The following is a 16,140-nucleotide window of genomic DNA, read 5'->3' on the forward strand; positions in this document are numbered from 1 at the left end:
ATGACGGAAGACTCTGTCCCACCGTGGGAGTGTTCTCAGCCCTGTCGCCAACTGCCAGCGTTGAAATAATGCCGATGCAGCGCATTGGAAAGCTGTGAGGACCGGGCTGTTTCTGTGGTCTGCCAAGGCCCAGCGCCTCACCACCTCCACGCTATACATGGTTGCCACTTGCTGAGACAAGCAATCACCACTGCCCAGGATTCCATTAGAATTGGCAGTCATGAGAATGTTACCATAATTGTAAAATTCCTCTGTTGGGTAAGTTCTCATTCCCCAATGCCTTACACTGAGAGCTATGAAATTGTCTCGTTTGACAGCTACTTCTCAACTACCAACCATCCATACTTTCGCTATGAGATTGAGTCTGATGCCGCATGGAGTATTATACACTTTCTCTGCTGGTTTATTATAAAATGACATTGTCAGACAATACCCTTCGTCACCATCTTCCTCGTCGTATTCTTCTTCTCCTCCTCCTCCTCCTCCTACTCCTCCTCTCTGCCTTCCGCTTTCATAAATACCTTGTTTTCTTTGGCTTCGTCTCCTTCATCTTGATATGACTCCTTGTGAAACAGCTGCCCTACTTGAATCAGTCTCTGTAGCCAATGAGAAACTGTTACAGACACCTTCAGGTTGCCTCTTTTGCAGCAGTCCAGTTTATTGTGGATATTTCGCTGAGATTTCAACACCTGACTTTTAAGACTAATGTTTTGTTCAATGGAACTGAGAGGCATTTTGACAACTGCAACGCTCAGCCAATATCTGAACTTATTATCAGCAGTGCTCTCCATTTAAACCAGTATGGAACTGCTCATTTGTAACGGATGATGTTAAATTAATACAAATGGTTACCAAAATTAATAATGCGCATTATTTAAATCGTTATCATTGCTTGTAACTAGAAAATTGTACGGATTCTCACTCCATGCTCGTTTGCACATTTTGAAATAGGTAATCGAACCAAGTAAGGCTAAATTCAAAGTTAGTGATTTTGTTAGAATTCATAAATACAAGACAGTTTCCTAGGAAGGCATCACCCACAACAGCTTTACTGATATATTTAAAATTCCAGCACTCTAATAATGTATCTGCTTGAATATGAAGTGTCACGACCTGTAGCAGAAGGTTTCTACAGCACAGAACTACAAAAGAACCTTATATTCATCCACATTTCTCGCTCTCTCTCTCTCTCTCTCTCTCTCTCTCTCTCTCTAGCCTTCCAGCTGCACTCGAGTGCATAATACGTTTCTCTTATACGAGTATATATAGGTTTCAATGCAGGTACTTTTATTACTGACTGGTGACACTGTGCTGAACGACATCACTTCAATATTTACTTCGTCTGTGGACTAATAATGTATCTGTTAGGAGCAGCAAGTTTTTACGTTGGTTAGTATCTCCAGGTACATGTGGCAACAGCAAGCGATTAATGCCTCTTTTACCCTGGCCAGCGGGCCATATGTTGCAGTGTAGACGCATAGACGCAGAACGGTTAGTCTATACTGACAGGCATAGCCCACTTACTGATACAGGATACGGTCACACAGAAAATAGTATGTTGCAAATTACGTGCCCGTTAGACGCAGAAGAAAAGACTAACACACTTTAGTGGTCACATCCCTGTATTATGGTTCCAATGATATGAATATCTGTGTGTGTGTGTGTGTGTGTGTGTGTGTGTGTATGTGTGTGTGTGTGTGCATACGAAGACGGAAAAACAACAAAATTATCATATAAATGAATGGACTTTGATAAAAACATTCGTACACTAACTAGATAACTTCTGTAAGGGAGAGAGATAATGTGCATAAGGACTGCAGCGTTTAACATAATCATTTTTCAAGGCAATTATCAAATACAGAGGTGATCGTGCTGAATGTCGTCAATTTATTCAATTAGTCTCTTTTCTTTCAGGTTGGCGCCATTTCAAATGAAGATTACGTAGTTTTCAACACGGGAAATACTATAGCATTGGCAATATATTTTTTTGTACATTACGCCAGTTTTACGCAATTCAGTTGGAGCTTACATAATGTTTTTTGGAAATACTGTAGTGTTGGTAAATATCTTTTCTGAATGTGGTATCTTTTTATGGAGTTCAGTTGAACCAAATAATTTTTTTCGACAAGAAAATACTGTTGTATTAGCATTATCTTTCTAACATGGCATAATTTTATGCTGAGTTGGTGAAGGTTATGTACTTTTAGGGAACATTCTTGTATTATCAAGTATCTTTGAACATGACACATTTTATGCAATGAAGTCAAGCTTAAGTAATATTTCGGAAATACTGTACGACTTGCAATTTGTTCTTTGGACGTGGTGCCATTTATTACGGAATTCAGGTGGAACTTACATAAACTTTTGATGCTGCATGCGCAGATCTGAGATTATAGGTACAGAATTTCACATAAACTTTATGATTGACTGTTTCATTTTAATGACGATTGAAATACAGGGATGTAATTCGCAGTTTTGGTTTATATAGCTACTGCTGTTCGAAGAAATACCCTGTGGTTTCTTGGATTGTGAATAATATCACTGATAGGGCTGCACGGATCTTCACATGATGATGATGACGACACAGATAATGGAGACGTGGATTTTGTAATCATGGGTGGGGGCCAAATAATGACCATCAGATGGTTGAAGGTCAAAGTGGTCCAAGGTCGACGCAGCCGTGTTTGTGTTACCAGTGCTGTTTTTATGTGTACAACTGATTTGTAAATGGTCTCACATTGTGATCTTATAATCCTCAGTGTTCTGAACAAATCTTTACAATGAGATTGATTATAATTTTTTGTTATTATTCTTATGGCATTTTCCTGTACTTTGTAAACTGTGCTCATATTTAGAGCATTTGTTCCCCAGGAAGAAATTTCACAGACAAGAACTGACCGAGCATAGGAATAATTCGTAAGAAAAAGACACTGGCTGACACACAGTAAATAAAATACCCTAAGGGCATAACACGCTGATGACATCCTCTTGATATCTTTGAGCATTCACGACACTTCATCTTAGAATCAGTATTCGTTCCGAAGAATTTTGTGTTTGATACACCGCCTCTAGAGGTAATATCTACATTTCATTTAACAGGGTTATTTTCCTCTCTTCTAACCGAAGTTCATGCCAGCTTTTTTCTTTATGCTCAATGTCACTTTAGGGGTTTGTATTGACTAATAGCAAACTTTGTTGAAGGTTTCCTTTTGCTTCCTCTGTAAGAAGTTCTCTTGTTTTCTCAGTGACTACAATAGTGCTGTCATCATCAAAGAGAATTTCGTCCTCGTGGCTAATATTGTTGGGGAAATGTTTGATGTTTATCAGGAACAGTATTGGTCCTAATGTTCTAGCCCGAGGAAGTCTTCTATTAATGTGTTTAGGTTCTGCTAAATGTGTTACTAAATGTTTAGACTTATTCATGTCCAAGTTTTCTACTAGCACCACTGGTGGACCTCAGTAGGCAGTCAACTCAGGCAGAGTCCCAAAGCCCTCCCAGCATATTGTTTTGGAAGAATCTCGGCTTATCCCAAAGTAGTTTCAATAATTCTTGGTGTCCTGGGGTGTATTATGAACGATAGTATTTTAAAAACTAATAGGCTACGCATAGTACACTAATGTTATTGTAATCGTTTTTCATCATACCCCTGAATTTTTCTGCATTTATTCTGGAGGTTCATGGCAGAGGTTACGTGTGAATGTGTAACATATTAAAATTTTTTCCCACTCGATTCACAGACGGAGAGAGGGAGGAATACACGCTACCGTATCTCTGCAGGATCTTTAAATGTAAGCAGTGTGTTTTGTAGAAAAAGTGGAGTTCCTCAGTAGCAATCAATGGACCAAAATCGGTCGTTGACTGCACTCTCAAATCAGAGTGTTGTCGTTCAAAGCATCTTTTATTTCCAGTTGTTTGTATGATATAACTGATTCCTGCAGGTTTTTAACTTTGTACTGAGAGGTAATTCTCTTTTTTCGGTTCGTAAATTGCAGAATAACAAATATTAAAAACTGTTTACCAAACTTTACGTCAAACTGAAATTTTGTCGCCATCTGTCTACCAAGGTATGATAAGTACTTATAACTTAATTCGCTAAATTCAGTTAGTTTCCGTTACTGCAGCAGCGTGCTGAATAATACCGTTAAGTACTCTCTTTCGTTTCTGAGTTGACAGCCTTCCTTAACAAGTGATTATTTTGAATTTTCTCAGCGCTCTATTCAATTTCAAAATTTCGTGCTTGTCTGGGCATTTATCATGCATATTAACAAGCTTAATTAATCTCTAGGGGCCGGCCAGGGTGGCCGAGCGGTTCTAGGCGCTACTGTCTGGAACCGCGCGACCGCTCCGGTCGCAGGTTCGAATCCTGCCTCGGGCATGGATGTGTGTGTTGTCCTTAGGTTAGTTAGGTTTAAGTAGTTCTAAGTTCTAGGCGACTGATGACCTCAGAAGTTAAGTCCCATAGTGCTCAGAGCCATTTGAACCAATCTCTAAGGCATATTTACGCCATCTTTAGTATGAGTAGGATCTGAGACTGTTCTGTTCAGGTTTGAGCTGAATTGGTGAAGGCCTCAGTCCTGCCGTTTGCAGCTGTTGCCATTGGGTATGACTGGGGAGAGCAAGGCGTGGGAATCCAATGGACGTCCTGGACGTCTCGCAAATACCCCCATCGGCCACCTGGTACTGCCCTGCACTGGGGGTTGAGCCCTCACCCGGGCCGAGTGGGAGGTCATTCCAGGTTAAGGGTGGTCGCGAAAAACAGGTTTCAGGTGCTCTTTTTGTCTGACAAACATCCTGAGCAAGATGCAGTGGCCCGCTTGTTTCAGGGAAGCCTCTTGACCTGCAAGATCTGAGCAGTCTCAGAGGATGGGATTACTGGCAGCTGGGGGTTCGAGAGTTTGGCGTGTAATGAGGCCCCAGGGCCTCAACTTTGAACTTTATGTCTTGTCGCGAGATGAGAGTATGTGTTCTTTATTAAATCAAATAGGTTGATTGCGAAAATGAAATCAGAAATGTTCCATCACCTACGCCACATGTACCACGTCTGAGAAACTTTGAAACGAATCAGTACCAATACAGGAGAAATCTGTAGTTGATTAATATACATATCATGTGATACAAGTAATTATCCAATACTAATTTGCATTAAAAAACGTAAAACATAATCAAAATAGTAAGAGTGAGCTGAACAAAGCTTGAAATGTACTTACAAGTTAGAAACTTTTCTTTGAAACTTTCCTTTAATGGGTGTATGATGAAACTTCCTGTATGAGTGTCCCGGAGTAATCCACCAAAAGGTTTGGTGACCATCTTCCCTGATATCGTGTTTCCGTGGCAACGATATCTTGGTTAAATATTTCATCATGTTTGTCACTCACATCTCCAAGATTAGTCGGGAAGAGACCCAAATCGTGATAAAGGAAATGTAACTTCAGAGACATCTTGGGCCCCATACCATTGTACCAGTCTGTCATGTGTTCCGTCAGTTCTCTGTAATCTCAAAGATTAAGTTTCCCAAGAAGGTTAGCATACATCTTTAAAAGCAAGCCAAGCTGACATCTCAATATCTGTCAGCAACTGTCCAAAGGTAATATCTTCCATCAAGTCACTTATCTGCGGCCCAACGAAAATTCATTCTTTATGTTTTGAAGTACTGATCGCACGAAGTTCAGATAGTAAAAATTGAAAACCGACATCTGCCGATTTATTCCACGAAATCAATTCAGATTGAGTGGCGGTAACAGCACAGTGTTTTGTCTTCAGGTGGTTCGTACGACCAGGACTGAACATTTCTTTCAGAGTCCACTCTTTGACTGCGTATTGGCCTTTCCTTGCCCTCCTATCCCTGTGACACAAGAAACAGCAATATTTCGTGTAATCAGTCTGCATTCCCAGAAGAAGTCCCAGATCACTACAGATTTTCCGTTTGTGATTCGAATAGCCAATCTCCTTCAGGAGTAACCTCACATTCTCGTACGTTTCCTTCAGCTCAATGGAATGGGCCGCTTGATCCGAAAGTTTCTTGTTTCCATTAAGTAAGAGAACACCTTTGTGACTACTCTTTAAGGAAGCTATAAAGAGGCATCATTATTTCAAGTTGTGAATCATCCCAAATTTTGTAAGCGGTTCATTTATGTTGTTAAATCCAGCCTAGTCGTTAAGTAAACCTGCTTTCTCCATTCTTTAGTCAACATTCAAACAAATCATTAATTTATTATAAAATGAAAAAATACGATACTTAACTTTGTGTTACACAGATGTGTCAGAAGCAAAGGGCGACAGCAAAATAAGAAGTCGCCTCATTACATATACAGTGCTTGAAAGCGATCAGAGTTGACGCTCCTATCCAAGTTGCTAGTCTTTAAGCTGCTGTAGAACTGGTCCCAACCAGTCAGTCGCGGCGCTTATGTCCTCTTCACATAGGGGCTGCTGCTGTCGCGTTGTCGTCCTGGAGATTGGTCGGTCAGCGTGCGACTGGCTGACCTCTTCTCACAGTCATCTCTACTCTTACCGTTCCAGAGTGGCGTGTTGGCGCTTGTCTTTACGCCGTAACATATGTCATTACAATATATCAAACTCTCGGTCATTGAGAAAAAAGTAGAAAGACCGGGCTGTCATTTACCTTATATAATACCAGTGTTTGATTGTAACAGGTTCTTTTCTTGAAGACGGGACCCAAGAAATTTTGCTTGCCTCTTTGAAGAATTTAGATATCTTGCAAGATCTTTCATTTCTGCCAGCGGCAATGTCTGCGGTTGTGGCCATGCTGCAGATGGTGTGTACTCAAGGTTTTCATGACCTTCGTGATACGTTGGTTTCTCACCATCATCTGCTTCATCTCCAGCGTCTATTCCGTTGGTGGCTTTGGAATTGGCAGAGAATCAGAATGGGGAACTGGGCGAACTGCAGATCCCAAATTTGGATAAGATACCGTATGTTTTGATTTACGTGAGATTCCTTTTACTTTCATTAAACAGAAGTAGCAATCCGTAATTCTGTCGCCAGACTTCTTGTACAACGGTGGTACGGCAAATGGGTAGGTTTCATGCATCCAGCCTCTTAAAATGCGAGAGAAACATGATCAACAGTTCTGTGGTCCCCCCAAGTACCTTCATCTGGTTCAAAATATTACTCGTATGCCTTTCTGGCGATCGCTGAAATGGGATGTCTTTGAGACATAGTCGTAAATTTGCCACACATAAAAGAAAAGATGTGGTGACACTTAAAACTTCCGGGCTGACAGGCCGTTTTCAATGTATAAAACTCTCCCCTGACGTTTCGTCTGCCACTGCGGGAGACATCCTCCTAGGTAAACGAGCGAAATGCTAAGAGAACTCGAAGAAGTTCATTAGTAAGGTTCCAGATCGCATTGAGAAAGTGTTAAGCAAGTATGGAGTGGAAACTATTTTTAGACCCACCAGGAAAATAAAAAAAATATTACGAGCGGCAAAACATGCAAGATATTCTTTGGCTACACTAGGGGAATATATAAAATTCCTTGTAGTTGTGGACACGTTTATATCGGTACCACAAAGAGAAGTGTGAAGACCCGTCTGGTTGAACATAAGAGGAAATACCGCCTGGGTCACACGGATCAACCAGCCGTAGTACCAGGAAGGTAATCATGAAATAAAATTCAGCGAGACGAGCGTCATATCTAAAACCTCGCATTATTTTACGCACATGTATAGACAGGCTATCGAGATTGATATAAATCGGAATAACTTTAACAGGAAAGAGGAAGGTGTTAAACTGGATAAAATATGTATGTCAACGTTGCAACGGAAACGTGACGATCGATTACCTTCAATCGAAAATGTTGGCATTACCAGAGACAGTCTCACAGCCGACGCCACATGATGGACAGTGGCGCCCTCTGCACTGCCTGTATAATTAGCGCTTCTTCGAATTCTCTTTGCATTTCGCCGCTTTACCTCAAGGATGTCTCCCGCAGTCGGAGACGAAACGTCAGGGGAGAGTTTTGTACATCGACCACGGCCAATCAGCCCGAAAGTTTTAAGTGAAGACACAATGTGGCATCCGATGGCAGGGTGTGGGTATGGCGAATGCCCGGTGAACGTCCTCTGCCAGCGCGTGTAGTGCCAACAGTAAAAATCTGAGACGGTGGTGTCATGGTATGGTCGTGTTTCAATGGCGGGGGCTTACACCCCTTGTTGTTTTGCGTAGTACTATTACAGCACAAGCCTACACTGATGTTTTAAGCAGCTTCTTGTTTCCCACTGTTAAAGAGCAATTCGGAGATGGCGACTGCATCTTTCAACACGATCGAGCACCTGGTAATAATTCACGGCTTGTGGCAGAGTGGTTACACCACAGTAACATCCCTGTAATTGACTGTCCTACACAGAGTCCTGACCTGAATCCTACAGAACACCTTTGGGGTGTTTTGAAACGACGACTTCGTACCAGGCCTCACCGACCAACATCGACATCTCTCCTCAGTGCAACATTCCGTGAAGAATGGGCTGCCATTCCCCAAGAAACCTTCCAGCACCTGATTGAACTTAAGACTGCGAGAGTGGAAGCTGTCATCAACACTAAGGATGAGCCAACATCATACTGAATTCCAGCATTACCGATGGGGCGGGGGGTCCGTATGCTTTTGATCGCAGAGTTTAAATTGGTGGTCCTGGGGTAGTGAGAGTATGACGAAGAGTTGAGTGTTTGACAGGGATTAACGTTATTGATTGTTTCGTTATCTCTGTAGTAGTCATGTATATTTCGTGTCCGCAGCGATCACTCTGACTGTTGTGTAGCAGTATAGCTCCCCTTATCTTGTGTAGTCATGTTCGCTGATGTGTCTCTTAATCTTGTACCAAATACTAGCCCCTTTAACTTAATTTTCGAGCTGGGGAAGAGGAGCTAATCACTTGTGTGTCTTGCGTGGACGACGGTTAGCGGAACACTCTCGTATTATTTTTAGTAAAAGATTAGTGAACAATGAAGTCATACGCGGTCGTGTATTGTCATTGCAGAGTACCCAGACGTGGTCGTTTCCACCGAACGCCTTCCTTCATATGCCGCAGGACATCGCGATGGAAACTCGACCGTCTCACGAGGAGGGACGACTTCTTTGTGAACACTCTCATGACCTTTCATTTTACTTGACGATACTGCAGCCGTCCGAATAATATTGGAAGGATATTCACTGAATTGCCAATTCCTTTAGCACCAGCTGTATTGGAAATGTCAATACTACCCCTCAGTGTCACATGAAAGTTTGTGTTGGACCGGCCGGCCGTCGTGGTCTCGCGGTTCTAGGCGCGCAGTCCGGAACCGCGCGACTGCTACGGTCGCAGGTTCGAATCCTGCCTCGGGCATGGATGTGTGTGTGATGTCCTTAGGTTAGTTAGGTTTAACTAGTTCTAAGTTCTAGGGGACTGATGACCTAAGATGTTAAGTCCCATAGTGCTCAGAGCCATTTGAACCATTTTTTTTGTTGGACCGGGACTCGAGCCTGGTTGACCGGCTATTTGCGAGCGGTCGCTTTGCTATATAAGCTACCCGAGCATCATGCCTTGGGAAATGTTATAAGCTCTCTGCTGTTCCTGGTCTACACAAACGATTCATCTACTGTTTGCAGATGATGCTGTTATTTACCGTCTTGTAACGTGAAGGCCTTCATCGGTCCGGCAGGATTAGATTAGAATATGGGATGAGGATGTAGACGGGGTGACGGATGTAAGTCTGGGTCGTTCTGACCAGCGTCTCGGGTAGCCTACGTGACAAGGCACCTCTCGCGGTAAGGGGGAAATGTAGATTGCAGTCCGGGACCGACACAAGTTTTCATAGCTATACCTAGTACAGCTGATTCGAAAAGAACTCGTAATTCAGAGATTATATTTCGAAAAACTCCTAGGAATGTGATATGAGCATGTCACCGTATAGCTAGACACAGTACAGCTGATGCTAAAAGAATTCGTAATTCAGTAGATATATTTCGAAAATATACCAGGACTGTTATCAGAACATGTCAATGTATAGCTACATCCAGTACAGCTGATGCTAAAATAACTCGTACTTCAGCGAACATACTTCGAAAAAATCGCAGAAACATCATATTAGCAGGTCAACAGAGACTTAACGTTACTCTTGACTTGTCAAGCATATTTTGGCTTGGGTGAAGAAGGACGATTGCTGCTCAGTTTCAGGCTCTTTGCCGTAAACTAAACTTGCTTCACGTGTGACAATCTTTGGAAGAAAGCGTGGATATTTTTGAAGAAGTTGTTTACGTTCCTTGCAGAGTTAAATGCGATATTGGATCTGACCGTATTGCAGAACAAAATTAGCCGCAATCCTTCTTACGTTCAATGCTTCTGACAGAACACGCTCAAATGAACCCTAGAAGTGTAGCAGATGTCTCTGACTGCCTCTCTACGATACTGCAGAATCATATTCTTCACATTCCGGAGATTTTCTTGTGTGATGCCAATTGACGGCCGAGCAGTACGGGCGTAATGTCAATCGATGTTGACCTCTTTTGCGAAACATTTACACGAGTCGTAAGTATGAATCTGACATAACGCGTTGTCTCCAAAAGCTTGCTTCGATATCTGGCGCGTCTTCCCAAATTTAAAACAAAACTTTGTACACACAGATCAGCCATCGCAAAAATCGCAAACTCACGGTGGGCATAGGACCGCTGCTGGTGTTTCAGGATACTCGCAATCATTTGCGCGCAAAATTCTAGTTTCTCAGCTTTTGGATACTTCCTCGTAGTATCACCGATTTTTTATTTGTTTTACTGCGTCACACAGTGGCGTGAAGCGCTCGTTTTTCATTGAGCTGGTGGGGTAACGAGCCTCGTGTTTGTCCGCAGTTACCCGTCGTGCTCCGGCGATATGGCGCCCGGGCTGGCCACGGACATGCGCTTCTGGGACAACGTGATGGCCTTCATCGGGCCGGCGTGCGCCTTCGCACTGGAGCCGGTGGCCAGACTCGCCGCCTACTGGAACATCCCCATCATCACCGGCATGGGCGACCAGGTGAGCGACGCACTCTGCCACTACACTCATATTGTGTATCGATATTATATTCCACAATCACTACAAGGGAACCTCCCCATCGCACCCTCCTCAGATTTAGTTATAAGTTGGCACAGGGATAGGCCTTGAAAAACTGAACACAGATCAATCGAGAAAACAGGAAGAAGTTGTGTGGAACTATGAAAAAAAAAAGCAAAATATACAAACTGAGTAGTCCATGCGCAAGGTAGGCAACATCAAGGAGTGCGTTGGCTTACGAGCGCCGTGGTCCCGTGGTTAGCGTGAGCAGCTGTGGAACGACAGGTCCTTGGTTCAAATCTTCTCTCGGGTGAAAATTTTAATTTTTTATTTTCAGATAATTATCAAAGTTCAGGCACTCACACATAATCAACTTCTCTCTCCAAAATTCCAGGACATGTTCAGATTTGCTTGGACATATACAGAATTTGACGGTCTACGCACGGAAACATTTGAAAACGTAAAAAACATATGTTTTGACAGAGCACAGGGAAAACTGTGCGACTCTGAAACTGTTGCATTCATTTAATGCAGTTTATGTGACAAACTCTTATGTTTTCATCACTTTTTTTGGAGTGATTATCACATCCACAAGAAAACCTAAATCGGGCAAGGTAGAAGAATCTTTTTACCCATTCGCCAAGTGTGCAAGTTAGGTGGGTCGACAACATATTCCTGTCATGTGACGCACATGCCGTCACCAGTGTCGTATAGAATATATCAGACGTGTTTTCCTGTGGAGGAATCGGTTGACCTATGACCTTGCGATCAAATGTTTTCGGTTCCTATTGGAGAGGAACGTCCTTTCGTCTACTAATCGCACGGTTTTGCGGTGCGGTCGCAAAACACAGACACTAAACTTATTACAGTGAACAGAGACGTCAATGAATGAACGGACAGATCGTAACTTTGCGAAAATAAAATTTTCACTCGAGGGAGGACTCGAACCAAGGACCTTTCGTTCCGCAGTTGCTCACTCTAACCACGAGACCACGGCGCTCATCGGCTAATATTCTCCTTTATGTTGCATATCTTGCACATGGACTACTCAGTTTGTATATTTGGCTTATTTTTTTATAGTTCCACACAACTTCTTCCTGTTTTCTCGATTGATCTGTGTTCAGTTTTTCAAGGCCTATCCACTGTGTCAATTTATAACTAAATCTGAGGGGGGTGCGATGGGGAGGTTCCCTTGTTAGAATAACAATAATTATTTTTGAGCCATCTGTCTTCTGACTGGTATGACGCGACTCGCCACGAATTCCTCTCCGCTCCCACCTCTCCACCTCAGAGTAGCACTTGCAACCTACGTCCTCAATTATCTGCTGGATGAATTCCAGTCTCTGTCTTCGTTTATAGTTTTTAGCCTGTACAGCTCCGTCTTGTATCATGCCAGTTATTTCACCTTCTCTTTTCTCCTTGTCAGTGTTTTCTCTTTATGCCTTTCCTCCCCTATTCCCCGGAGAACTTCCTCATTCCTTGCCTTATCAGTTTATCCAATTTTGACATTCTTCTGTAATACCACATATCAAATGCTTCGATTCCCTTCTTCTCTGGTTTCCCCACAGTCCATACTTCTCGTAAAACAATGAAAAATAGTGTTAGTATATCACAAGATTCTCATAAAAATACAGTGAAAAATAATGTTAATATATTGCCTCAGAATATCTGGGGATTAAAGAAAATAAGATGAGCTTCTTGTTCGTTTAGAAGATTTAGAAACTCAGGATGGAATAGATGTACTATGTCTGTTTGAACTTCATATAGTCACAGGTGTGAAAAAGGTTTCACTACATGTAAGTAGTGATACTATACAGAGAGAAGGAGTTACCATATATGTTAAAATTTATCATAGTGTGAAAAATTTAGGAACTGAAATATTTTGTGTACAGCAACATATAAAAGCATAGACCTGTGAGCTTAAACTAAAGAATGATACTCGTATTTTTATATATGTAGCTGCATGCAGGTCCACATTGGGAAATTTACAACTACTTCTGAAAACCTTGGATTCTTTGTTGTCTTATTTGTCATACAGAGGGAAGCCAATTATTGTTTGCGGGGATTTTAGTGAAGATTTTTTGAAAGAGTCTTACATAAAGAACTATGTTGAAGTATTACTTGGTTCTTTCAATGTAGCATCAGTTACTGATTTTCCTGCTCAGGTAGCAGAGGAAAGAAGTACACTGATAGATAATGTTTTCATAGACCAAGAAATATTTAATGAAATAATAGCTTTTTTAAAATTTGACCTGTTTCATGGCATCTTTGTCAGTGTATTTGAAAACAGTTTCCCTGAGAAAACAGTGAAACTGAATTGTAAGAAACCATCTAAAAAGCCATGGGTTACTAAAGGGATAAAAATATCTTGTAAAAATAAAAGGAAAATGTATCTTATAGCAACAAGGATTAATGATCCAGAAACAGTCAAGTTTCATAAAAACTACAGCACTGTATTAAGAAAAGTTCTCAAAAAGTCCAAAAGTATGTGCATTATGTCTGAGATTAGTTCTGATAATAAAATTAAAACAGTTTGGAAAAATTAAAACAATTTGGAATATTAATAAAAGGGAAACAGAGCAACCGAGAGCACAGGATGACTGTATTTCTTTCACATTCAATGAAAGATTTTTTAACAGAACGTGAGAGGCAGAAAATATTTTAATAATCATTTTTAAGTGTTGTAGAGTATATAGGATCCAGCTGTTCATTATAAAATGCTAGGCTGTCTATGAATGAGGCAATAGCTATGCAATTTGATAAAATTGAAATTCAACCCATGTCTCCTACTGAAATTATTAAAATAAGAAATTCACTCAAAAGTAAAGGCTCACATGGAATTGATGGCATTTCCAACAGGATACTAAAATCTTGTTCCCAACAGATGAGTACGATTCTCACTCACACATGTAGTAGCACACTGAAATAGGGCTTTTTTCTGGATACACTGAATTATGCTATTGTTACACCACGGCATAAAACGGAGATAGGTCTGATGCTAACAACTACTGCCCAATGTCACTATGACAGCTTTATCCAAAGTTATTGAAGGAGTAATGTATTGAAGAGTATCTTAATATATTTGTAAAAATGAAGTACTAACACACTGTCAGTTTGGTTTTCAGAGAGACTTTTCATCAGTAAATGCTATATACGCTTTCACTGATCAAATATTCAATGCTCTGAATAAACAAAATCATCCATGGGAATTTTTTGTGATCTCTTGAAGAGTTTTGGCTGTGTGTAGCATGAAATTCTTTGACCTAAGCTTAAGTATTGTGGTATGAATGGGACAGTGCACAAATGGTTTAACTCATATTTAATTGGAAGGACGCAGAAGGTTGAAATTAACAGTACAGATAGTCTGCAGAAATCAGCAGAGTCCTCTGACTTTGGAGATATCAAGAATGGTGTCCAAAAGCGCGGAATCATAATAATAGATAGAACCACCCAAGATCACCTTGTAGACATTTATTTAAGGAAGTCGGGATATTCACAGAACCTCCGCTTTACATACATTCACTTATGAAATTTGCCATTGATAACCCATTACAGTTCAAAAATTATAGCAAATTGAGTGAACACGAGAAGAAAAGACGATCATCACTATTTTGGATTAAATCTAACGTTGACACAGAAAGCGGTCATTTATGCTGCTATAAAAATCTTTAGTCATTTACCAAGTAGCATTAAAATGCTGACAGATAGCCAACCAGCATTTAAAAACAAAAGAATTTCTGAATGATAACTCCTTCTACTCAATAGATGAATTTTTAAATAAGAAGTAGTAATTGTAAAGAAAGGGAGAAAATGATTTCATACTGTAACGAAAACTTATGTTAAACTCACACATTCCTGGTCATTGTGAAATGTTGTACTCATTATCTGTCGACCAAGTATTAAAGTAATGTAGTGTAACTGCCATTCAATGCTGCGTCCCAAACGTACATTCTCAGAAATTTCTTCTTCAAATTAGGACCTATGTTTGATACTAGTAGACTTCCCTTGGCCGGAAATACATTTTCTCCACTGCTAGTCTGCTTTTTATGTCCTCCTTGTTCCGTCCGTCAACCGCTATTTTGATGCCTAAGTATCAGAATAACTTAACTTCATCTAATTCGTGATTACCAACTCTGATGTTACGAGTCGCGTTGCTCTAATTTCTGTTACATTATATTCGTCTTCCTCTGCTCTTCGTCTTTCTTTACCCTCAATCCATATTCTATACTCATTAGACTATTCATTCCATTCAGTAGATCGTGTAGTTCTTCTGCACTTTCAATGAGGATAGCAATGTCATCAGCGGAACTTCCCGTTGATATCCTTTCACCTTGAATTTTAATTCTACACTTGGACCTTACTTTTATTTTCGTCATTACTTCTTCGATGTATAGACTGCCCAGTACGGGCGAAAGATTACATCCATGTCATACATCCTTTTTAATCCGAACACTTCGTTCTCTCCCGGCTACATGTCTTTCCCTATAGCTTACCCCTGTCTTACTCAGAATTTCGAACATTTTGCACCTTTCGATACATCGACAAGTCCTATGACAGTGTCTTTATTTTTCTTCAGTCTTACTTCCACTATCAACTGTAACGTCGGAAATAACTCTCTCGTCCCTTACCTTTCTTAAAGCCAGACTGATCGTCATCTAACGGATCTTCAATTTTCTTTTCCTTTCTTCAGTATATTATTCTTGTTAGCAACTTGGATGCATGACCTGATTGTGCGATAATTCTCGCGCATGTCGGCTCTTACAATCTTCGGAATGGTGTGGACGATGTATTCCGAAAGTGAGATGGTATATCGCCTGTCGCATACATTCTACACACCAACGCGAATAATCTTTTTGGCGCCACTTCCTCAGTGATTTAAGAAATTCCGGTGGAATGTTGTCTATTCCGTATGCCTTATTTCAACTTGATTCTCCAAAAGCTGTTTTCAGTTGTGATTACAACACTGGATATGATATCTTTTCCCTGTTTATCCCTGTTTATTTTCCTATCACTTCACCAGACATGTCCAACCCCTCCTAGAAGCCTTCAGTATACTCTTCCCATTAATCCGGTCTCTCCTGTGCTTCTCACAGTGGAGTTTCCGTTGCGCTATTAATG

At 41.0% G+C, this 16,140-nt stretch overlaps 1 protein-coding gene across 1 annotated transcript in view; it reads left to right on the forward strand.

The window, feature by feature from the left end:
- LOC126260276 (atrial natriuretic peptide receptor 1-like) overlaps window positions 1-16,140 on the forward strand; it is an 875,013-nt gene that overhangs the window by 375,197 nt on the left and 483,676 nt on the right. Inside the window, exon 2 of the mRNA XM_049957602.1 lies at window positions 10,839-11,004. Within this exon, the coding sequence (XP_049813559.1) occupies window positions 10,839-11,004 (166 nt within the window). The remainder of the gene's footprint in view (window positions 1-10,838; window positions 11,005-16,140) is intronic.

Source organism: Schistocerca nitens, chromosome 5, assembly GCF_023898315.1.
Source record: "Schistocerca nitens isolate TAMUIC-IGC-003100 chromosome 5, iqSchNite1.1, whole genome shotgun sequence".
NCBI lineage: Eukaryota > Metazoa > Arthropoda > Insecta > Orthoptera > Acrididae > Schistocerca > Schistocerca nitens.